At 35.5% G+C, this 24,736-nt stretch overlaps 1 protein-coding gene and 1 long non-coding RNA gene across 2 annotated transcripts; one reads left to right on the top strand and one right to left on the bottom strand.

Moving 5' to 3' along the window:
* Window positions 1-926: 926 nt before the first annotated feature.
* Window positions 927-24,732, bottom strand: LOC127157760 (NACHT, LRR and PYD domains-containing protein 3-like; the record flags this gene model as incomplete). Its single annotated transcript, XM_051101010.1, has 5 exons — window positions 927-10,206; window positions 17,432-17,605; window positions 18,141-18,314; window positions 18,722-18,892; window positions 23,030-24,732. Coding segments are annotated over 5 exons (2,379 nt in total), but the record flags the coding sequence as incomplete, so codon positions are not given.
* LOC127157759 (uncharacterized) lies at window positions 13,622-15,550 on the top strand. Its single transcript, XR_007825995.1, has 3 exons — window positions 13,622-13,826; window positions 14,997-15,069; window positions 15,202-15,550. It is a non-coding gene; the product is annotated as an uncharacterized LOC127157759 (long non-coding RNA).
* Window positions 24,733-24,736: the final 4 nt, after the last annotated feature.

Here is a 24,736-nt window from a genome sequence, read left to right as displayed (position 1 = left end):
GGCCGTGTATCTCCATATATCTCACATTCAGTAGGGTGACCAGACGTCCCGGGTTTCCGGAGACAGTCCCGGTGTTTGTTGTCCCGTCCCTGACTGGATCTGTCCCCGTTTTACAGCTCATTCAAAACAACCTGCAGATTCACTGTAAAAGCTCGACCGATATCAGCAGCTGGTAATCGTGTGATTGTGATTATTTTCAGCAGCAGAGGTGCTGTGAGCTATTAGTGATTATTTGGTCGCGCCGCTACTTTGTTCTTTAGCCATGAAGAACCTGGACGAGAGCAAAACGCAATTATCGTCAAAAGAGACGCCGTTATTGGTTTTAAAGTAGTAACATACTAACTATACAGGTTAAAACAAACTAACAGTCAACTGTTTGTGTTCACTGTACAACAACACACACGATAATGTTGCAGGATTGTTTTTCACAAAATATTAAACATTCCTGAAACTTCCGTCATCATAACTACAAAATGAGAAAAAAATACAGTCGTGGTCAGAATTGTTGGTGTCCTCAGTAAATATGATCAAAAAGGCTGTGAAAATAAATCTGCATTGTTTATTCATTTGATCTTTGGTACAAACTCCCGTCCTCATCATGCATTAGGACGATATAAACACACGTCTTCTTCCAGGCAGATTTGTAACATCTTCAGTTGATTAGAACTTAATTATTAGGGATTTTCAGTGCTTGAGCTCTTTTCTTATAGACACTTTCTAATTTGTGAGGCTTAACAATCTTTTGCTGCACATCAAAACTAAATATTCTTTAGTTTTTCTCATTGTGATCAATGATTCCCTCTATGGTGCACATTATGTTCTAACCAAGAAATATTTTTTCACATAAGTTTTTATTACATTAAATAGCTTCAATCATACAAATAAAAAAAAAAAAAAAAAAAAAAAAAAAAAATTTTTTTTTTTTTTTTTTTTAGGAAAATGTTGCCATATGGCAACAATATACCACAATGGAAAATGGCCCAAAATTACTTTTCCTATTAAATTATGATTTACTTTTCAATTCAAATGCTCATTTCTTTTATCTTTTTATTTCTTTCTATATATTCTTTTTATTTAGTCTTAATTTCCATCAAAATCTGCCACACACACATACAGACACATAAACACATGCACAAACACACTCATTATTACAGTCACTGAAGGCAAACTCATCCTCATTGTCATCACATGGAAGAGGAAACTCGGCACTCTTCCTATTGCCCTTTCCGTAAAATATTGTTGTATTAATTTTTTGCAAAGACTAAATCATTTCCTTATTTATACATAAATACACATATACAACAATAAATACTTCAAATAAATAAATAATTACAATCAAATTATTGATGTTACTATCTATAGAAAATCCCAATGGGGAAATACATTACTTCAGTTCCACTGTGGTACAGCATTGCCATATGGCAACATTGATATTTTCTCATTTTACAGAAAAACTATGTTAGATAATATTGATTTCTGAATAAAAATATGTAATATATAGGGGTGTGATGAGACACTTATCCTACGAGACGAGACACGAGACTGGGTTCACGACAACGAGACGAGATTTTTAAACTTTTCTCAAGAAATCCTCAATGATGAAATATATAGGGAACATAGTCTTTTATTCAACTGAAAAAGACAAAATGCAAAAAGTTGCATTTTGAACTTTATGAAGTTAAACTGCTATTTTAATGAATTATATGCAGTAATAAACAACATTTAAACAAGAGCTTCATGATTCTGGATAAATTGAGAATCTCAGTTATTTTTAATAAATTGGAGATCATGATTCTCTCATGATTCTGGAGAAAAAAAGATTAGAAAACTAAACAAAATAATGTAATTTACTAGTGGTGCTGACAAACTGTTCATTGCTTAAGTCTTTTAAAAACCTATATTCATTTAAACAAAATAATAATAATAAAAAAAAAAAAAAAAAACAACATTCAATGAAGGAGTCAGTGTCTCACTTCATTAAAACTTGATTGACTTGAAATCTCTGATTCAATGACTCAACGATTCAAACATACTTTTTTAAACGGGCAGTTTGTTTCGTTTTGATCGCTACTGTAGACAATACGCGTTTATTCCCAAACTATAAACTTTTATCCCAGTACTTCTGTTATTTAAATGTCTGTAAAACAGAAATAATGATTATAATGTGGCTGAAAAGACTGTTTGTGTTGCTTTCTGCATTCACATTTACCCCGACCCTCTGATTCATTAAAGGGGTCATCAGATGCCCATTTTCCACGAGTTGATATGATTCTTTAGGGTCTTAATGAAAAGTCTCTAATATGCTTTGATTAAAAATTCTCGATGGTTTTGTAAAACAACACCCTTTTTACCTTGCCAAAATCAGCTCTGCAAAAATCATCCCATTCTGATGGATTGTTCCTTTAAACGCAAATGAGCTCTGCTCACCCCGCCCCTCTCTTCTCTCTGTGGAAAGACGGTGTTGTTTACATTAGCCGCATTTAGCCGCGTTTAGCCGTTAAACTTCCTAACTACCACGTTATAAGGAAAGGCGATCACAAAGATTCATTAAAAAAACGCTTATACTCACTTGTGCTGTAAGTGAAGCTGGATCACGAATGATTCGCGCGAACGTAGACGGATATATGTAGATCGGGAGGCGCATTCCCTTCACAAACAAACATAATCTACTGCATCTTCAGCGGCTCAGATGTCGGAGTAAATGACGACCACTATGTTCATTATTACATCCAGCAACACAACACCTCAATCGGAGATATTCTTGTCTAACTTACATCCCTGGACTGTTACAGCTGGTCTAAGGTAAAACACTCATGTCAATCAACTATCGTGGGAGCGGCCTCTGTGGGTGTGACGTCACACTGACAGGCATCTGAGAACGGCTTGATTTGAAAAAGGGGATATTATTTTTACAGATTAATTAAAAACCACTGCATGGATTTTTGCCAACACACAGTAATGTTCAAACAACATGAAAAAGTGAACTTAGTATCCGATGACCCCTTTAACAGGGGCAGCGACAAAACGTGCTTCTCACGCTCCACTGACACTCGCAATGTGAAACAGTCTTTAAAACCGCACGTATTATATTTGATACACGAGTTTCTAAGACATATATTGACTCAATGAGAGCAATACTTTCTTTGAAAACCTATTGTATCTATTTTGATACGTGAATTCTGCCACCTTGTGGAATTTCACTGTACTGCAGGCAGTAGAGGGGTGATTTTCTAGCTTTTCAAAATGGCGACTGCGATTTCATCACGCCGGACGCTTTCGGCAGGAAAATAAAGGATAATTTCAAGTTGTTAAGGTAAAAATAACATGTGTATTGCGCCCGATATAATTAATTAAACACTTTCTGAATTGAAACAATGCATAATTACTTAATGATTTAATCGTTAAATTACAATTAAATCGTGTTAGAATTTGTGTATCAAATTTGATACTGCAGGTATTAATGGTGCTTTATGTCTAAACCGTCATGTCACATTGTTGTAATGTAATCTACTTTATGACTACCACAATGCAAACACACACACAATATTGGGATGATTCAATTAATCTAATTAATGACTGAAATGCCATATTAAAATATAAATTGTGTTAAAAATGCACATATTAAATTTGAAACGGCAGCTATGTAAGGTGCTTTATCCCTGAACAGTCGTGTCACATTTTTGTAATGTAATCTACAATATGCTTACCACAAATACATTTGTTATTTTTACAGTAATAATTCCTCTAAAATCATAATCAATATGCTGGGTTCATCAATTTGTTATGTGTATTTTTAGATGTCAAAAAGATTAGAGGAAGAAGAGAGAAAAAGAAAGCGTCTTGAAAATGTCATCGACATAGTAATGGATGGCAATTCAAGAGTACCTAGAGCAGTTAGAGGAAGAGGAGGAGGAGGATGATGAGGAATGGGTTCCTCAGGCCATGCATGATGATGGAAGTTCAGACAGCAGTGATGAGGAAGATTATCAAGAAGAAAGTGTAGTCCAGAGCAGCACAGAAGTTGAGGTCCCAACAACACAGGACACAATCAAAAAGCAGTCAGTGAAGGATAATGCAAAAAAGAAAGAATACAGATGGAGAAAAAAACAATTTCAACCTCCATCTGTCGGTTTCATTGCATCTGATGAGGAAGGGACAGAAGACAGGTGTAACTGGACTCCATACATGTATTTCAAACAGTTTGTCACTGATGAAATGCTACAGGAAACGGCAGAACAAACAAATCTGTACAGCGTACAAAAAGAGGGCAAGTCGATAAACACAACTGCCAAAGAGCTAGAGCAAGTTCTAGGCATGTACATGCATATGGGGTTAGTACAGATGTCCTGCGTGAGAGCATATTGGGAGATGGAGACAAAGCTTCCTGCAGTTTGTGATGTAATGTTTCTGAAATTGCTCACACTGATTCACTTTCAGGACAATTTCAGTGGAAGCTTAGGCCATGGTTACAAAAACTGCGAGAACAGTTTCTTTGCATACCTCCTGAAGAATGTCATGCAGTAGATGAAATTATGGTGCCATTCAAGGGAAAATCTCATCTACGTGTCTACATGCCTGCAAAACCTCACAAATGGGGTTTTAAGATGTGGGGACGTGCTAAACAAAGTGTCTTTCTTTATGACTTTGATGTTTGTCAAGGTGCAGAACATCAAGACAGAGAAAAATCAGAAGTGGGTGTTACAGGAGAAGTTGTGCTGAAAATGACATCAACACTTCCAGCAGGAAAAAAATCACAAGGTCTTTGCAGACAATTACTTTACATCAGTTTGGACGACCACTATCCTGTCCAGAAGCAGCTCCATCACCACCCCGTAAAAGGTCAAGCTGCAGTGTGCCCCTGGATGTCAGAAGGGATGCCATGGATCATTTTCCAACATGGGAAACCTGACAAAGATGCAGGCATTGCACCAGCAATCACTTCTCACATGTATACTGCGAGAAGTGTAAGGTGCATCTTTGCCTGAACAAAGACAGAAACTGCTTCCGTGACTACCACAAAGTGAAATAAAAGGACTGGAAAAAAGATATATGTAAAAAAAACAAAGAGAAAAACTGCCTAAAATGTTCTATGTTTTCTAACTGTTAAAGGCATAATAGTTTTTTTGTATCTAAAATCTACACTGTTGTAAGCAAAAAGTTCCCAAAAAGCCTGATGTATCAGATGTGATACAAAAAATATATCATAAACAAAATGAGTTGGCAATTTTTTTTTTTTTTTTTTTTAATTTTGTTTAAAGGCTTAATAAACATCTAATTTCCAAAAAATATATAATTTTCTGCCAATTTTTTAATGTGTCAGGCTTTATAGGGCTAATAGTCATAACTAAATCGTTGTCATTCAGGAATAAGATTGCATGGGTGTTTGAATCGAGATCTCCATATTTTAATGATTAATCGTGCAGTTCTAAAGTAAACACCGCAAAAAGTTTTATGGGGATATGGTCACGAGATCTTGCAAGATCCGACTGGGTACATGGGGATGTGTAAATTAGAACTTGATGCAAAAAAATCTCCCTTGAGAAGAGAATTCAGAAATTAGGTTTACAGAGCAATTTCTGGAGCACTTCAACAGGTGTCCTCCATGTTGGGGTGACAGTGGAAAAAAGTGTTTGGAGGAACATTCAAATGTCATGTGGCTTAAAAACAGCCTATCATTGACTGCCTTAAGGCCGGCCCTTTTAATTAACATATTACATTATATTGTATTTTTTTCAGAATAACAAGGAAGTAAGTAGAAAATAATTGTTGCCATATGGCAACACCGTCCCATAGAGGGTTAAGGGAATTTGGCCTTTGTATTACCTCACATTTACAATCCTGGATAATTTCATGTTCTGTCATGCTGGTGTGCTAAAAAAATGAAAATATAAATGAAAATATACTTTAGAAATATTTTACTCAAGAATTTCTAAGGGTAATTGTGGCCATTGTATATTAGAGACAATTATTTATTTCATAATGTGATTTTTATTAGATATTAGATATTTAATATATTATATTATTTAATTAAAGATTTCCACAACCTTTTTTGATCATATTTAACAAGGGTACAAACAATTCTGACCATGACTGTATATAAAAAATAAAATAAACGAGTCTTGCACAATTAGATTTGTAGAAAGCACATACTTTGTCAAAATGAGCCTAACATGCAAAATAATAAACCTGAATAGGGACAGAAAATTCCAAAAGCAAACACACAATTTGTAGAGTTGTAATTACTGTACTCACAGTTTCTGAAAATGTTAAATACAGTTAGAAAATATTAAACATTTGCTAAATACAGTTTTCTCATGTTCTCATATTTATTGTTTTATTTTAATGTGTTTTTGTAAAGCCATAATTGTGTTATAATATTGTTTTGATATGTTTGCTATTTGCAGTAGTTACTAATATTTTTCATAGTGTGATTTTTGGTGAATTATATTAAAAACTAGGGTAAGTCTGATTCTCAAACATCACTGTAATTATTAACTAATATATGGAACCCACAACAATTAAAAAACAAAATCATATAGGCTACAAAAATATATTGTGTCCGTTTTTGAATTACAGATAATCACAAATGAGATTTCAGTGATATTTTTCCCACTGAACTACGAAATGTTCCTGGTTTTCATTTCAGAAATCTGGTCACCTTAACATTCAGTCACTCACTCACTCACACACACACACACACACGTTTGTTTTTGTGAACTGTGGGGACTTTCCATAGACTTCTATAGTTTTTATACTGACCAAACAATATAGTCTATCCCCTAACCCAACCCTAAACCTACCCCTTACAGGAAACATGTTTGCATTGTTACATTTTCAGATAAACATCATTTACTATTTTCAATAATTTTTTAACATTGTGGGGACTGAAGGCCGAACATGCAACCTTTGGGTAACAATTCCGAATCTCTGCCCATAAAGGTGGATGAGCAACTGTTTGACTGTTGTTTATACAGAGGTATCTGACAGTGGATCTGGTCTGGAGAAATCTAAATGGCATCACTCTAAATTGAGCTAAAGAATTGAACTTAAAATCTGCACTGATTTCAACTGATTCAAACAAACTGCAGACTAATCAACTCAATTTTATAAACTTGTACTTCAATGTCTGGCATGAATTGTCTCTGCTATTCAAAAAGCGGAGGTGGGACCAAAAGTCCTTTTAAGGCAAGTCATTTCACTTGGCGGCCATCTTTGAAATGCCTCTTGGCCATGCAAGTGCAGCTCCTATCTCTTTGAATGAGGAAACATCAAATTCTCCAAAACTGTTCACCAAGCTTACGATTAAATTTCATATTTTAAATCACCAATGAAATCTTAACTGCCTTATAAATGTTGTTCCTTATGCTCCAGTGGTGATAAAAAGCCTTGTTTTTGATACTAGAGCGGCCAATGCACATGCGCAGTCATGAGAGCGAGTCTGCAAATGCTGCCTGTTTCTATAGGAACCGGAGCTTCTAACAGCAGCTGTAGTGATGCGATGACTTAACTAATCTCAATATGCGTTCTTATGCGATCTTGCGTCCTTGTGTTCTCGCTCTACGTCATTATTAACCGTCGAATTTCAATTCCAATACTGAAGGATGCAAGTACAGAGGACACGTGAAAGTGCCCGGATGTGTTCTTGAAATCGAGGATACATCAAATGCAGACTTGAGAGAATCGAACCGTTAGAAATCCCATAAGACGCTGCGGGCGGATGACATACGGAAGCCTGTAATCTTTAAACTTCTCGTTCTCGCTTAAGACATTCCTGCTGTAAATGCGCAAATACGTGACGGCCCGTGAAAGTAAACATTTGTCATTTTGTTTTGCATTATTTTAATGAAGTTAGAAACCCTGTTGTACTTCTTATTGGCATATTAAAAAGAATTTGTAACATTATACTTAGCCTAATCATTTTCACAAATACATGCAGTAAAAAGCTACAAAATAATAGGAAAATATTGTCTATAATAAAATGAAATGAATGTTTGTAAAGCGTTATGGCATTTGTTTGATATTATTGTGCATTGCGTGCTGCTGTCTCACTCCTTATAATCCGTTGGGACTGTGAGTTGAGCAGCAAGAACACAGCGCATCTCAACTCTCACAATGACGCGTTCTGTGTTCTCGCGTCCTTCCGAGTTCGTTCTTTCAAGGAAGCCTGGCAAGGAAGCCGGTCTCCACGAGAACACAAGTTCGTTCTTTGCATTCTTGGAATTGAGAAACAGCCTGGCTCTTTCATTTAGAAGGCAGGGTTTATTCGCCATATTGAGCGTTACACTTTATTCCATTCATAAATAATAGGACTGCACTGTCTTCCTATATATAAAGTCTTTGGTGGAGCATCCTAGCAAACAGGGGACGTCCTCCAGACGTTGCGAACGTCTGTTTAGGTCCGTAGTACGTCCGCTTTGTAACGTTCGGTGATGGACGTTTTGAGGATGTTCACTTACGTCAACATTTGGTCCTCTTTTTGACGTCCGCTGCCGGATGTTCATAGGACATTCGTCCGAGTCATGCAGTTTGCAAACGTCCCTGTCTAGTCCCTCATCTGCCATTTCCATAACAACACTTAAAAAACACAGTCACCCATGCTTGGGCTTTATCATCAGACCTGACACCTTGCAACTCAGACAAAGTGCATCAAATTAAAGACAAAATTAAACTAAAATATGAACCCATATTGGATTTTAAGGTGAGACATTGCAGGCGAATAAGGTAAAAAAAACAAACAAACAAAAAAAACAAACAAAAACAAAACCAATAGTTATCACCTTGCTTACCCAGTTAATTGATTACATTGATAATTGCAAACATTTTTTTTAGTACAAGTTTTCTAAAATGTTAGGTTTAAATATGCAAATGAATTTGCACACATTTCTAGTACAAAAATCTAAACACCGGATGAAGTCAGTTTCAAAATTCTTGTTTATTTTATTTATTTATCTTTTTTTTTTTTTTGCAGAGGGAATTTTGAGTATATAATATTTGTCACTCCATAATTCAGAAAATACTTAGAACAGACTGAAAACACTATATTTTCACAATTTTTGGGGGGGAATAAAATGTTGCATATTTGAACAAGCAAATTATATATGAACAAATCCCTCTGTAAAAACCTTCAGCATATAGACAGGGATAAAAATGTAAAGTTTGGTGTGTGTGAGTACTACAGAAGTAGAGATTTATGGCTCAGTGTAGGAGAAAAAACTCATTTTGTGAAAACAGGATTTAAAAATACTAATTGTAATTGAAATCTATTGACACAAATACATAAAGTGCTATAAAAGAAACACTTAACAGTGTCTTTTGGATATTTTCTTTCCACTCATCTGAAAAAACACTTTATGAAAAACCAAAAAGCCCAAAATCTTAAATTTGACAGACGCCTGAAAAACTGTGTTTTTGCCTGCAGTGTCTCCCCTCAAAGGGTATATTCCTCGAAACAAACTACCCTTTTTACCTGTGATAATGGAATGCAAATGCAAAAAACATCTTTGTTGAAACTCATTGTTGAACTCATTGTATAATGGAGTTAATGTTAAGAATTACTAACTTTCATTTTTGGAAAAAGAAAATAGGAGTAACTACTGTAATTAAAGATGTCATCAAATAACGAGTTTTTAGCAGTTAGGCTCTGATTTAAACATCAAAAACATGATATCCTTCAATAATAAAATTGAACATAGGCTACAATTAGGCCCTATTTTAGCAATCACATGAGCGTGTGATCGAGTGACATCACTTTAGTGTATGCGCATGTATCCATGGCATCCCAGCTCAGCTGAGTAGTGACAGTTAACGGTCCTGCTGGTGATTTCCTCAAACACGGCCTTGAGTTTTCGCTTTCATCGGTCGAAAAGGTATTCATATCTTTATATTTGTAGACATTAGCTACCGTAACCAGTCTATCTCGTATAGACAGATAATCTCTTCACATACTATCTTTTCACTATTGTTTCTGCAGTTTGGTTTGGTTTAGTTAACAGCTCATTCAATCATAGAGAAGCTGAGCTTCTGTCTGGGACAAAATACAGTTAAATAACTTACTTGAGTTTTTCCAGGTGAAGTTGTTCCAGCTTCACTCCTGAATCTCCTGGGTGATTGTAGCTCAGATCCAGCTCTCTCAGGTGTGAGGGGTTTGAACTCAGAGCTGATGCCAGAGCAGCACAACCTTCTGCTGTCACCAAACACTGAGATAATCTACAACAGAAAGGGTTTATCTTAGTGTGCTTCATTTATCAGAGAAATGCAGTACAATATACAATGTAATAATCAAACGAATTATTCAGCTGGCAGTTTGTGGGCCAAATACATCAAGGTTTTTTTTTTTTTTGTTATTTAATAAGGCCCTCTAATTGATTTAAACTGCCTGACACTAGATAATCTGAAAGAGCCATCAGTGAGTTCAAAAGCACTTAATGTATATCCAGACCAAAGAATGATCTTTTTTTCCTGATCACAGTTCAGATATACTGGTTTCCCAAATATTAACAAGCACCATTTAGAAACAAATAGTCACATTTATATATAAATGTATTTCATCTCCTATTGCTCACCTCATCAACTGCTCTAATTCTTCTGGATTTGTCCCTCTGTTATTAAAAAACTGCTGCTGTCAGGCTAAATTCTCCTGTTATGAAAAATTTGAGACCTAACTCTAATCTCCCTTTCTTTTACAAACTCCTCATAGAAGCTGTTGCCTCTCGGTTATGCTCTCATCTCTATTTATGGATATTTTTGATCTATATCAATCAGGTTCTCGAGAACTAAACGTCTTCAGACCTAAATGACAAAAATGAGTTGAGAAAGCCATCTGATTCAATTCTAGTATAAATATTTACTAGTAATATAATATAATTACTTTTTTCTATTATAAAAAATGGAACTGTTCTGTGTGAGATTTGTAAAAAAAAAAAAAAATTTAATAGAATTTTACATTTTAAATAGAATAAATAATTGACCTCAAAAAGTGAATTTGTGAGCAATAAATGCTTCATTTTTTTCATATAAGCTATATTATATTATATTATATTATATTAATATAGAGAATGGAACTTCTAATAGAGAAACGCTTTGCTCAGCAAAAAGAAAAAAATATATAAAATACAAAATACAATAAAATGTATAAAATAAAAGAAACATTTGGTAACAATCTTTGAAATCTGTATTTATAATGCTTTATAATGATACTCTTAAGTAAGGAAACATTGACGACGGGTCGCTGAGCTATTAAAAAATTGTTATGATTATGGACCGTGTCTTTTGTTTTCCCTGTGTCTGTGTGGGTTTCCTTTGGGTGCTCCGGTTTCACCTACAATCCAAAGACATGCAGTATAGGTGAATTGGACAAAGTAAATTGGCCGTAGTAATTGTGTGTGTGTGTGTGTGAGTGTGTGTGTGTGCACCTGGTATTTATCACGTTATGGGGACCAAATGTCAAAGGACATTTGTGAGGTCCCCATGAGGAAACAGGCTTATAAATCATGCAGAATGAGTTTTTTTTTGATAAAGTAAAAGTGTGCATAGTCTCCTGTGAGGGCTAGGTTTAGGTGTAGGGTAGGTGTAGGGCGATAGAAAATAGGGTTTGTACAGTATAAAAACCATTACGCCTATGGAATGTCCCCATAAAACATGTAAACACAACATGTGTGTGTGTGTGAATGAGTGAGTGAGTGTGTCCCAGCACTGCCAGGGCTGGGTTGCAGCCAAAGAAGAGAGAGTGAGAGAGAGAGAGAGAGAGAGAGAGAGAGAAATAGAAAGGCTGTGTCTTGTGTTTAAGGTCTCCTAATTTGCAATTTATTCCCATTGTTTCTGTGCTTGCTTCTTTGTTCAGTTCTATGCCACACTGTTTATTGGAATAGTGTCCCTCATTAGTATCCATAGTAATTCATTAGCTCCTCCCTTGTTATCCTGTGTATATACACCTGTGTTTGCCATGTTCATGGTCAGTCAGTGTCTCTCTGAAGATATTCTTGCTTTGGTTCCCTAATGCTAATCCCATGCTAAATGTCCAGCTGTACATAAATATTCCTTAATTTCCTGTTTAAAAGTCGTTTTCCATGGTTTTTCAAGTATGGTGGCACTGGAAGAGGCAACCAGTTGCGTTCTTGGTGGTGGGACAAGTCTGTGGCAAACCTCAAGTGTTTTCTGCATACGACAACACATACCTTTCTGATTAAAAAGGTGGTCAGAAGCACTTGTTAGATACACAAAACTTCTGTTAGCTTTAAGTAAATGCCTATTACCAACAGAATCCGATGAGAATTTAAATATATTTAATTACTAATCATTCGACCGGACCTAACTGAGATTTTTTATCCTTAACATCCATGATACATTTATTGTTTTATAAATGAAGAGTTCAGACGTAAAAGCCCCAAAAACTTCTTTCTTTAAAAAAATGCATTTTTATCAGGCTCAGATGTATTGGTTTCTATGTAAGTACCAGTACTTCTGATTGGGCTGAGAATGGGATTTTAGCGAGTTTGAAGTAAAAGTATTTGATGGACGTATAATATGTGTCGAGAGCATTCACTCAGTATCATTATCTCATTTTTGACCAAGATGGCTTTTAGCTGGTTTTGCATCTGAACTCTTCAAATATTTAAAACTGACCAAGGATACCTATATACTTATAGAATGCTGCATCAAACAAAATCCTAAGGGGAGAAAAATGTACATAATAAACTCATTTGCATATTCCAGATGATCAAAAGTTTAGTGGGCACTCCTGCAACGTAATCAGTCATAAACTTGGTGAACACACCATCCACTAATACACACACACACACACACACACACAGATTTTTCATAATAATGGAACATAAGAACATCTTGAAGAGAGATTAAAACTAGACAACATGCTGCTCAAAAGCTGAATGGAGAATGACATCTGTTTCTGTGAACTATGTATACTGTCTGTTCCTTATTTTTATTTCTAAAAACTAACATACTGTCTCCATCTTATTTCTTCAGAAGACCTAAAATATACACTGAAAAAAGTTTTTTAAGCAGTTCCTCATCCAATTAATAATTTGTCTTTCAATTCAGTTTACAATTTTTTGTTTTATTTTTCAAATAATATTTTTCTAGTTCAAAACATTGTTAAATATAAATATTTTTAATTGAGAGCTTAACTAAAACATTTTTGTTTTGACGAGTGTAAAATATCAAGGTTAAGTTAATTAACTTAAATTAAAATTATTAATTCATCTCCTGACCACGCCTCACCTACACTGGTGCTGTGAGTCGGTTACCGACGCCATTTCTGCCACTGTGAGAGTTCAAGGAGCTTTGGATGAGAAGGTGGAAATTTTGTTTTAGAGAGTTCTATGGACGTTCTTTTCCGTTATTTACATTGTATTGTTCTTTCTTTCCCACGAAAAAACTGTTTGTGCTCGGCAAAAATTGTTGTTTGTTTAAATGATGGGACATTCTCCGTTAGCTAGTTGGTTTTCTCAGTCGCCTGCATTGGACAGACCCACGCTTGAATGCCGGACCAGCGAGTAAACGTGACGTTTTTTTTTTGCCTATTCCTTTGTTTCACTCGAAGTTGTTTATGAGGAGTGTAAACTGGTTTTACTCATACCGCAGTCGCGATTTCAGCGGAGGAGAGACAATGGTGGAGCTAATATGGTGAGTGCAATAATTTACCATGTTTATTTGAGACATGGCTATTGTTTGAAAGAGTACGTTTAAGTTAATTAATGGTATAAATACAAAAAGGGATGAATATACTTCTGTTCTATCTAGGCTGAGAGTCCTCTTAATGACTGTCTTGTTTTGGAGGGAACAAGAAATAGAAGAGATGCTTTGGAAGTGTAAGTATGATCCACATAACTGTTATAAGAGAGCACAGCTGTGTTCAACATTTTACCCCCGTTTTCACAGACAAGACTTAAGGCTAGTCTCAGACTAAAATGCATGTTCAAGCAGTCTTAACTGAAAATATCTTTACTGAGGCATCTTAAAATATGTCAGTGCCATTGTCTTGTCTCAAGATGCACACCAGTAAAGTTTTTAAGGCCTTTTTATAAAAGTTATTTAAATATCCTAATTTAACTAAGGCATAGTCCTGACTTAAGCTAAGCCCTGTCTGTGAAACCCTGTTTCTATGTTCAAACATAGAACTTATACAAAAATGGAACAATTTCCTTGTTTACATCAGACATGTACATACATTTAAATCACTTTATGCACAAAAACTGTACACTTATGCCACCTTCATACCAAAACTCCAGATCAGCTGTATGTCGTGGATTGACTGAGACCTGGGGGCTGTTTCATAAAACAGGTTTACCAAATAAGCCAGGCTTATTTCAGTTAGTCTGACTTATTGTCACTTGATTTGGTTTCAGAAAGCAAATTTACCATAGCTCAAGCTCAGTAACTCTGGCAACTTATGCTGGGAAACTAACCTGGTCCAGAGCAGGCTAAATGTCAGGCTAAGGTAAGCCCTTTGTCTCTCACATACAATTATTTGACTTTATTACCAGTCCAAAAATAAAAGTATACAAAAAAAATGCAACTTAAATAAATCCCAATAAATAAAAATATAGGCTACAACCGACTGTATTCAGTGTATTGTGTGTCATGTCCGCTATGCACTGGGGAAAACACCACATCTTAAATGCATTAAACAACCCAAATATATTGCTGTTTGCCATGGTGTATCGATTTGATCTATGATTGACATAAGGGCTGACATTATTTTGACTTACTGAATCTGGATCAATTTAGTGAGATTGCGTGAACTTAAATTGTCGTTTATGAAACCGCTTTAGTCCTGATCGATTTGTTAGGTTATTTCAAGTCAGGTTTTGGACATTTATCCCTGCTTTTCTTAGTGTCTTTTATGAAACAGCCCCCTGTTCTGACTCTGAGGATGATCACTTTATTGACTAGCACACTGCACAATTAAATGCAAACCATTAAGTCAGATGCCCTTATAAAGACTAACTTGCTCTTTTACGAACTTTTGCTCTTCACAGAAAAGTTGTCAATGACAAGCCTGACATCACCCAGATGATAATTCAAAGGCCAGCTTGTTTTACAGTAAACCAGGTATGTAAGTGCATTCATCCCATGTTGTAATCACCATAATTACAAGATTCTAACTTGGGAAAAGCGTTCATTTCCTTGAAGAACTCATGATTATTCATAATGTCTTTGTCAATCTGTTTCTTCCTCTGTTAGGATGCAGCTGACAAGACAGACTCCAGTATGAATCCTCAGCGTTGATCAAGAAAGCCCACAGCTCAAAACCCATCTAGAGTGGAAATCATCTTGGAAGAAAATTTTGTAATGGATGGACTGACCGATCTCAGGCCTTCTGTGTCCATTGTTTTCAGACTGATTTATGCCCTGCACCTGGACTAAGTGTATGAAAAGCACTTTATATTTTATTCAGCAGGTAATGCTCAACCTCAGAAAAGGTGAGTTAGCACCTAAAATTCAGTACTGCCAAAATTGTGAACTGAGAGTGGAATAAAACCATAAAAAGTTTGTTAAACTAGTGTTTTCATGTTTTATGTGGAAACGTTTTCAGAAAAACGTTGTGTTTTGTTGTGTTTTTAAATTAACATTTGGAATTGAATTAAAATAAAACAGAATATTGCATATCGCTTTGTTTTGTTTTTCTTAATTTTATAGTTTAACAAATTGGAATAGTAAAACAACTGATGTAGATGTAGTAAAAATGTTTTCATTCAACTAATTAAAAAATTTTAGGGTAATGGTTCACATCTATATTTTATCATTTTAGCCAATGAAAAATAAATAACTTGTTCTAAACAATATTATTTTGATCTAAACAAAAAAATAATTTAAATTAATTGACTTTGTTCAACAAAAAAATATACTTTGTGTCAAGTTTTATAAAATAGTTTTCATAGACATAGAAAATATTGTTTAGGGCAAGTTATTTATTTTTCATTGGCTAAAATTATAAAATATAGATGTGAACCATTAGCCTAATTTTTTTTTTATTTATGTGAATGAAAATATTTTTACAGTGTAGTGGACAAAACATTTATGGTGTATTTGCATTAATTATTATTTTTAATTTATTTATTTATTTAATATATCCTTTTTTTTCTTTTGGAACTTGCTAGTATTGCTCATAAAACACAATCTCTGGTTTGGATTGTTCTTGGGTTTGGAACAACATTAGGGTGAGTAATTCATTTTCATTTTTGGGTGAACAATCCCTTTAACAGCTGTTCTGTGTTCTTAATGATCATCTACTCAGATATTTGTGAATTACACAGTGGTTACACTTTCATTGCAAATTTATTACATTTAGTGGACAAGGAATGTGAGTTCTTCACCACAGATGATGCTATGAACCAGCTTTACCACTAAGGACTATCACAAAAGCTGCAAAACTATCACTGATGCTCAGGGAGCCAACACATATTATTAAATTAAAGTGATAAAATCCAACAATTACACTGGGGAAAAAAAAAGTAATAATACAAATAAATTTAAAATAAATTCTCTCTATTAATTAACTATTAGCTACGACTTTTATGACTTAATAAACTCCTTATTATTTCTTAGTAAAGTAGTTATTAAGTTTATCTACTCATTAAATAAAATACGTCTAAATATGTAGTTCAGATTACCAAAGCACAAGGTTTTCAGTCATTTTAATTGTTCGGTCAGACATTTACACATTCATAATTCTAGGATAATGCAAAATGTGTCGTGAAGTTATGCTCTGTTATGCTATATAAATATATAAATGAGCATATGTGCACAGTACCTATAACTGCTTTACATCTACTTTCTGCTGTTTTTTTTTTTTTTTTTTTTTGGAATGCATGTTAACAAATGAGTGCATTCACAGCAGGAGCAGCGTGTGAAGTTAGCTGAAGCAATGGTTTCAGTACCAAGTCTATTTTTTTTAACTGCATTAAACACTCAAGTGGTACTCAGTGTGCTCTTCTACTGCTGTAGCCTATCTGCAGCAAGTTTTGATGTGTTATATGTTCAGAGACTTTGCTTTTCTACATTCCCTGGTGTTATTTGAGTTTCTGTTGCCTTTCTATTAGCTTGAACCAGTCTGGCCATTTTCCTCTGGCCTCTGCCTTAAACAAGGTACTGGCACTTACTGAACATTCTTTTTTTTTTCCTTTTCAGACACTTCTCTGGAAACAACAGAGATGACTTTTCACAGAAAAAAGCCAGTAGATCAGCAGTTTATGAAAAGGTACTAACAATCATGCCACATGCAAAATCACTCAAACTTTTTTCCACATTCTGATGTTTGTCTTAAAATTCAGCAGATCTAAACGCATGCTGTTATGTGATTGGTGTATTAGAAATCTGCATCAATGACCTATGGAACAGGTTTACCTGAAGTAGCCAGTGAATGTACATGTATATTTTAAACACAGAACAATTAAATACCACATTTAAATACCTCAGTATGTTGAGTTGACAGTTCAGACTCTTCAGTCCATTAGAAAGCAGCTTTACTCCCGAATCCTGCAGGTCATTCTTACTCAGGTCCAGCTCTTTCAGACGAGAGTCTGATGATTGTAGAGCTGAAGCCAAAATTTCACAGCACTGATCAGTGAGATCACAGCTGACCAATCTAAACAGGGTAAAATAATTAATTACATAGACACTGCATAATTTTAATAGCTCTTGACCATAAAGCACTCATGAATTAAAGTAAATAATTACTTGTGGAAGAAAACTTGGACTATATAAATATAAAAAAACACATGAAATAATCTGCTATTTTTTACACCACTGATCAGTGAGTCTGCAGATTGCCAATCTAAACAGGGTAATGAGAAATAATTAATTACAAACACGCTGCATAGCTAAAAATTGATGTTTAAGAATATTGTCTCTGTTTCTGATAAGAAGGTGTCTGCATAGAACATGAATGTGAAGGTTACATTCCAATGTATGAAAGAAATTATTACAAACTTATATGTGGAGTAATTGATGATAAATCCTTTATTAATCACAACATCCTTTTTTACTAATGTTTTTTAATATCTCTTAATCAAATCACTCATGAACAATCCTTAAAGTATATACATACAAAAACACATAAAAGAATATATATATATATATATATATATATATATATATATAAATCAATGTGAAACACAAACCTCAGTATGTTGAGTTGACAGTTTGGACTCTTCAGTCCAGCACAGAGCAGCTCCACTCTTGAACCCTGCAGGTCATTGTTACTCAGGTCCAGCCCTTTTAGGGAGCATTGTGATGATTGTAGAGTTGAAGCTAAAATCTGACAGCACTGATCACTGAGATTACAGATGGACAATCTAAACAGTGTAATGAAAAAAATAATTACATACAGACTGTAGATAGAAATTGATGTTTGAGAACATTTGATGCATCGTCTCATAAGATGATAAGAAGGTGTCTGCATAGAACATGAATGTAAAGGTTTGCATCCCACTGTGATGTTGAGGTCTGTAATGACCTAACTTGCTATTGCCAGTACATCTACAGACATGCTGCTGCACATATACAATTTAATTACATGAATCCTTTAATGGCCACATTATCATACTTATTTATTCATGTGTTTTAATAGCTCTTGATCATAAAGCACTTATGAATTTGAGCACACACAAAAGAAACTGCTAGCTGTATATATAAAACTCAAATATATAATATAATCACACAATATTTTTTATTAAAATCTAAATCAGTGTAAAAGCCAAACCTCAGCATGTTGAGTTGACAGTTTGGACTCTTCAAACCATTACAGAGCAGCTTCAATCCTGAATCTTGCAGTTGATTGTTACTCAAGTCCAGCTCTCCCAGGGAGTTTGATGATTGTAAAACTGAAGCCACAATTTCACAGTGCTGATCAGTAGGATTGCAGTCTATCAATCTGAAAACAGGGAGGACATTTTGGTGAGCTGGTGTATCCATGAGATAGAAACACTGTAAGATTTCCTTGTCTAGCAGACCTTGTGTGTCCATACATATTATATGACTATACGATTGCAGACAATATCATCAGGCACTGCAAATATGCCCTAGTTTGGAGTTTTGTAGTCTGGGTGTTTATTTATGTATTTCAACTGAAGACTTTGGATGGATTTTTTTAAACAAACGTAAACATTTTCTGAATAGTTCACCGACATTTAGCACTTTAGCTGAAAAAAGCCAAGGCTGGAAAAACCTGAAGCATGAATGAGCTGACTTGGCCAAAATACACAGAATCACCAAAATCACCTTAATTATAACTTTAAACTCTGCATGAACCAGATTAAATTCAATTAAAATTAAAATTCAATTCACGGGCAACAGCTCTGGTGGACATTCCTGCAGTCAGCATGCCAATTGCACGCTCCCTTAAAATTGCGACATCTGTGGCATTGTGCTGTGTGATAAAACTGCACATTTTAGAGTGGCCTTTTATTGTGGCCAGCCTAAGGCACACCTGTGCAATAATCATGCTGTCTAATCAACCTCCTGATATGCCACACCTGTGAGGTGGATGGATTATCTTAGCAAAGGAGAAGTGCTCACTAACACAGATTTAGACAGATTTGTGAACAATATCTGAGAGAAAGAGGCCTTTTGTGACCAAATGTCCCCACAAGGATAGTAAAACCTGAAATTTTTGACATTGTGGGGACCAGCCTGCGGTCCCCATGGGTACAAAAGCTTATAAATCATACAGAATGAGATTTTTTTTGAAAAAGTAAAAATGCAAAAAGTTTTCTGTAAGGGTTAGGTTTAGGGGATAGAAAATACAGTGTGGACAGTATACAAACCATTGCACCTATGGAGAGTCCTCACAAAGATAATAAACCAGACATGTGTGTTTGTGTGTGTGTATTAGGGCTGTGCAATTAATTGCAATCGCGATTTAAGCACATGCGATTTCTAAACCGCATAAGGCTGCGATTTTATCTATTAATTTATTTAGATTTTTATTCAGAATACGTTCTTGTGCACATGATTTTAATATGTTAACCAATCAGAGCTGACGCAGCGCACCGGGCAATTACAGCTAAGCTGAGCGGGAGAAAGATGTTAGCCAATCAGAGCTCACTCCGTGCACGAAGAAGCTGAGCGGGAGAAAGATGTTAGCCAATCAGAGCTCACTCCGCGCACTAAGAAGCTGAGCGGGAGAACCGAATAGGCGAGCGGGAGGAAAGAACATAAAATATGGATGCAGGTCAAAATAAAAATGATTTGGTGCCAAAGAGAAATTCAACGTCAGTCGTTTGGGAGTATTTTGGATTCAGGAGAGAGGATGTGTCACAGAGCAAGGTAATTTGCAAGACTTGTGAAATGATTATTCCAACGAAACGGAGCAATACTACAAATCTGTTCCAACACTTAAAACAGCGTCATAAAAAACTGCATGATCAATGCATGTCGACAAAGTCCATCGAAACAAACAAATGCACACATCAAAGCCAGCCTGAACAGACTGAACAAGTATCCATTGTTCAAGCATTTGCAAGCGCCGTGCCTTATGAGAAAGGATCAAAACGGCACAAAGAAATTACCGATGCAATCACCTATCATATATGCAAAGATATGATGCCTACGCACATCGTCAGTAAAGACGGCTTCCGAAGACTAATACAAACACTTGACAAAAGATACCAGCTGCCATCTCGCACTCATTTCACACGATTTGCTATTCCCGAAATGTATGAGAAATGTAAGGCGGGCGTTGAACACGAGCTCAAGCAGGTGAAATACTTCGCCACGACCACAGATATGTGGTCCAGCAGAACGATGGAGCCGTACATGAGTTTAACGGTCCACTATGTTAATGACAACTTTGAAATGAAAAGTCGATGTTTGCAAACAGCATTCTTCCCAGAAGATCACACTGGAGAAAACATATCTGAAGGTTTAAAAGAAGCTTTAGCATCATGGGGACTTTGTGAAGAGCAACAAGTGTCTATCACCACAGACAATGGAACTAATATAGTGAAGGCTGTCACTTTGAACAACTGGACACGATTGCAGTGCTTCGGACACAGACTGCATTTGGCAATTGGTAAGTTAGATTTTATTATACATTTATTATACTTTACATTAAGTAATGTATAATTTACATTAGGACACTTTGTAGGGCATACTTTTTTATTAAGAAACAAATTGCGCAAAGATGTTTAATATGAAAACGTATTATAATGTTTTGTAATAGTATTTTCAACTTGTACCATAGTTGGTGCCATAAGTCTGAAGGAAACCGACTGTCCTCAGAAAGTTTTGGATGTCATTTTCTTTTTATTTTGCATGTAATGCCTGATAAAGCGTTGCTTTATATATAGCGTTACCAAGGAAACCGCTCTCTGTCTCGCTCTAAGCGCCTCCTACTGGCGGAAAATGAATTTGCATATATGTCGCCACAAATACTAATATATTAGCTAACAATAAACAATTTTCTTTTTCAGCATTTATTCATTCTTGTTAATGTTAGTTCATGTCAGTACAGCTATTCATGTTAGTTCATGGTGCATTAACTAATGTTAACAATGACAACGTTTGATTTTAATAATGTATTAATGCTAAAATTAACATGAACTAACATTATTAGTATTGCTCATTGTCAGTTCATTTTAGCTAATGTATTAACTAGTTGTTAACAGATAGCACCTTATTGTAAAGTGTTACTCAATAGTTTTATATTTAAATGAATAAAATACACATTTTCATCATGTTTTGCAATTTTTTATTTTTTAGAAAATGCAATCAAAGATGAACCTCGCATTTCCCGAGCCAATGGCTTGTGCAAAAAGCTAGTGGGGCATTTTTCCCACAGTTGGAAAAAAAAGAAGATGTTAGCCGAAGCCCAGGAAGAACTCCAGCTTCCCCAACATGCCCTCATAACATCATGCCCAACAAGATGGGGCTCAATGCAACAAATGATAGAAAGGGTTTTGGAGCAACAGAGGGCACTGTCCCAGGTCCTTTCAGCTGACCGTAAAACAAGACACCTAGTGCCCCAATGGCAAGACACAGATGTTCTAGAATCTGTAAGTAAGGCATTGCGTCCACTTCAGGAGTTCACGGATGCCCTTTCCAGTGAAAACTACATCAGTGTGTCGTATGTGAAACCGGTTCTTCACCTGCTGAACACCAAGATACTTGCAGTGGAGGATGAAGATACTGACTTGACAAAGACTATAAAATCAAAAATTCTGAACTACATCAACAAACATTATGAGGATGAAACTACCCAAGAGCTTCTGGATACAGCAACATTTTTGGATTCAAAACCAGCTACACTGATGAGGATAAACTTCCAAACATTAAGGCCAGGGTGATGTCTGACATGGAAATGAGTTCACACAAGGTGAGAAATGGTGGACATGCTGGTTTTTCTTGCAAAAAACCTTTAAGAGAGCAATCTGTTTTTTGGTTTTGATTTACGTTAGTTTTTATTTATTGTTATGACTGGAATTGAGGTTAGTTAATCTTTATTTTTTTCATGTTGTCTGTTTTTAAGACAATTTATTACAGTTTTGTTTATCAAGCAGTTAGTACTACTGTGTACAGTATGTTATTAACTAGAGTTGAGGTTAATCTTAATTTATTTTATGTTGTCTGTTTTAAAGACAATTTTACTACAGTTTTGTTTATTAAACTTAATACTATGTTATTTCATTGTGAAATGTTTTGTTATGCACTTCTTGTGCACTGAATACATTTAGAATGTATGTATGTAGCTTGTTTGAAAAAGCAAAAACAGTTGCCAAAATCGCAAATAAAATCGCAATCGCAATATTCGTTCAAAAAAAAAAAAAAAAAAAAAAAAAAAAATCGCAATATGATTATTTTGTCCACATTGCACAGCCCTAGTGTGTATATATATACACATGTATGTATGTATAAATGTATGTATATGCATGTGTGTGTGTGTATATATATATATATATATATATATATATATATATATATATATATATATATATATATATATATATATATATATATATATAGTGCATATTTGTCAAATGTAACTACTGCATGTTTGGATTTTCACACTTACAGAGCTTTTCTGCAGTTCCTCACAGCAGGTAACAGTCTCTGTCTACCATCTTTTGATTTAGTGGTGAATTTTTTAAGATCAAATTCATCCAGCGCCTCCTCTGACATCAGGATTATGTTTGCCAAAGTTGAACACTGTGCAAGAGAAAGACTTTTTTCTTTCGTTTCAGATTTTAAAAATGCCTGCATCTCTTCAACAACAGAGTTATCCTTCATCTCAATCAAGCAGTGAGACAGATTAATCCATCTGTCAGGGCTGACATTGTTTTTTTGACCTCGTTTGAGGCTGTGGATTATTTTCTTGATGCTCTCTGGGTTGTTTTCTGTGTGTATCAGTACATCCTGTAAGAGTCTCTGATTGGACTCCAGTGAGATGCCATGAAGAAATCGAAGGAAAAGATCCAGGTGTCCATTTTCACTTTTTAAAGCTTTATTCATTGCTCCCTTCAGAACCACATCCAGAGGAACATTTTCACACTGAGTTCTGGACTTTCCTGTCAGGAACATTTTCAGAACCTCACTGTTCTTGTGTAAATAGCAGTAAAACACATACAGTGCTGCAAAAAACTCCTGAAAGCTCAGATGTACAAAACTGTAAACCGTCCTCCGACAAATCACAGATTCTTCTTTAAAGATTTCAGTGCAAATCCCAGAATACACTGAGGCGGCAGTGACGTCTATGCCGCTTTCTCTCAGGTCCTCCTCATAGAACATCACATTGCCCTTCATCAGTTGACTGAATGCCAGTTCAGCAAGTTTCACAATCACATGTCTGTTGGACTGCAGGAGTTTCTCTGGATGTCTGTCTTCATACTTCTGGTTCTTCATATTTGTTTGAATGAGCAGGAAGTAGATGTACATTTCAGTCAGAGTTTGGGGGATTTCCGCACTGAGATCTTGTTTCAGGAGGTTTTGAAGCACAGTGGCTGAGATCCAGCAGAAGACGGGTATGTGACACATGATGTGGAGGCTTCTTGCTCTTCTGATGTGTGAGATGATTCTATTGGCTTGATGCTCATCACTGATTCTCTTCCTGAAATATTCCTCCTTCTGAGGGTCATTGAATCCCTGAATTTCTGTCACACGGTTGATGTATTTAGAGGGGATCTGATTGGCTGCTGCTGGTCTGGTGGTGATCCAGATGAGAGCAGAGGGAAGCAGATCTCCTTTCATGAGGTTTGACATCAACACACCCACTGATGAAATCTCAGTCACATCAGAAACTTTTTGACTGTCTGAAAACATCAGTGAAATTCTGCTTTCATCCAGACCATCAAAGATGAACACAACTTTACATTTATCATAAATCTTTGAATCCAGATCTTGAAGTTCAGGATGAAAGTCAAGCAGAAGTCTGTGAAGACTGTACTGATGATCTTTAATCAAGTTCAGCTCTCGAAACGGAAGCACAAACATGAAATCTACATCCTGATTGGCTTTACCATCGACCCAGTCCAGAATGAACTTCTGCACAGAGACGGTTTTTCCAATTCCAGCGATGCCTTTAGTAAGAACAGTTTTTATTTTGTCTTTCTTCTCTCTTCTCTTCTCCTCATATCCTGGTTCAGGTAAAGGATTAAAGATGTCATTGCAGTTGATTGGAGTGTCTTGGAGTGTCCTGTAACTTTTCTCCATCTGTAGCACCTCATGTTCTTCATTCACTCCTTCACTCTCTCCCTCTATGATGTACAGCTGTGTGTAAATCCTG

Source organism: Labeo rohita, unplaced genomic scaffold (assembly GCF_022985175.1).
Source record: "Labeo rohita strain BAU-BD-2019 unplaced genomic scaffold, IGBB_LRoh.1.0 scaffold_1199, whole genome shotgun sequence".
Lineage (NCBI taxonomy): Eukaryota > Metazoa > Chordata > Actinopteri > Cypriniformes > Cyprinidae > Labeo > Labeo rohita.
The sequence above is the reverse complement of the archived record's forward strand: the minus strand, read 5'-3'. Positions and strand labels throughout refer to the sequence as shown.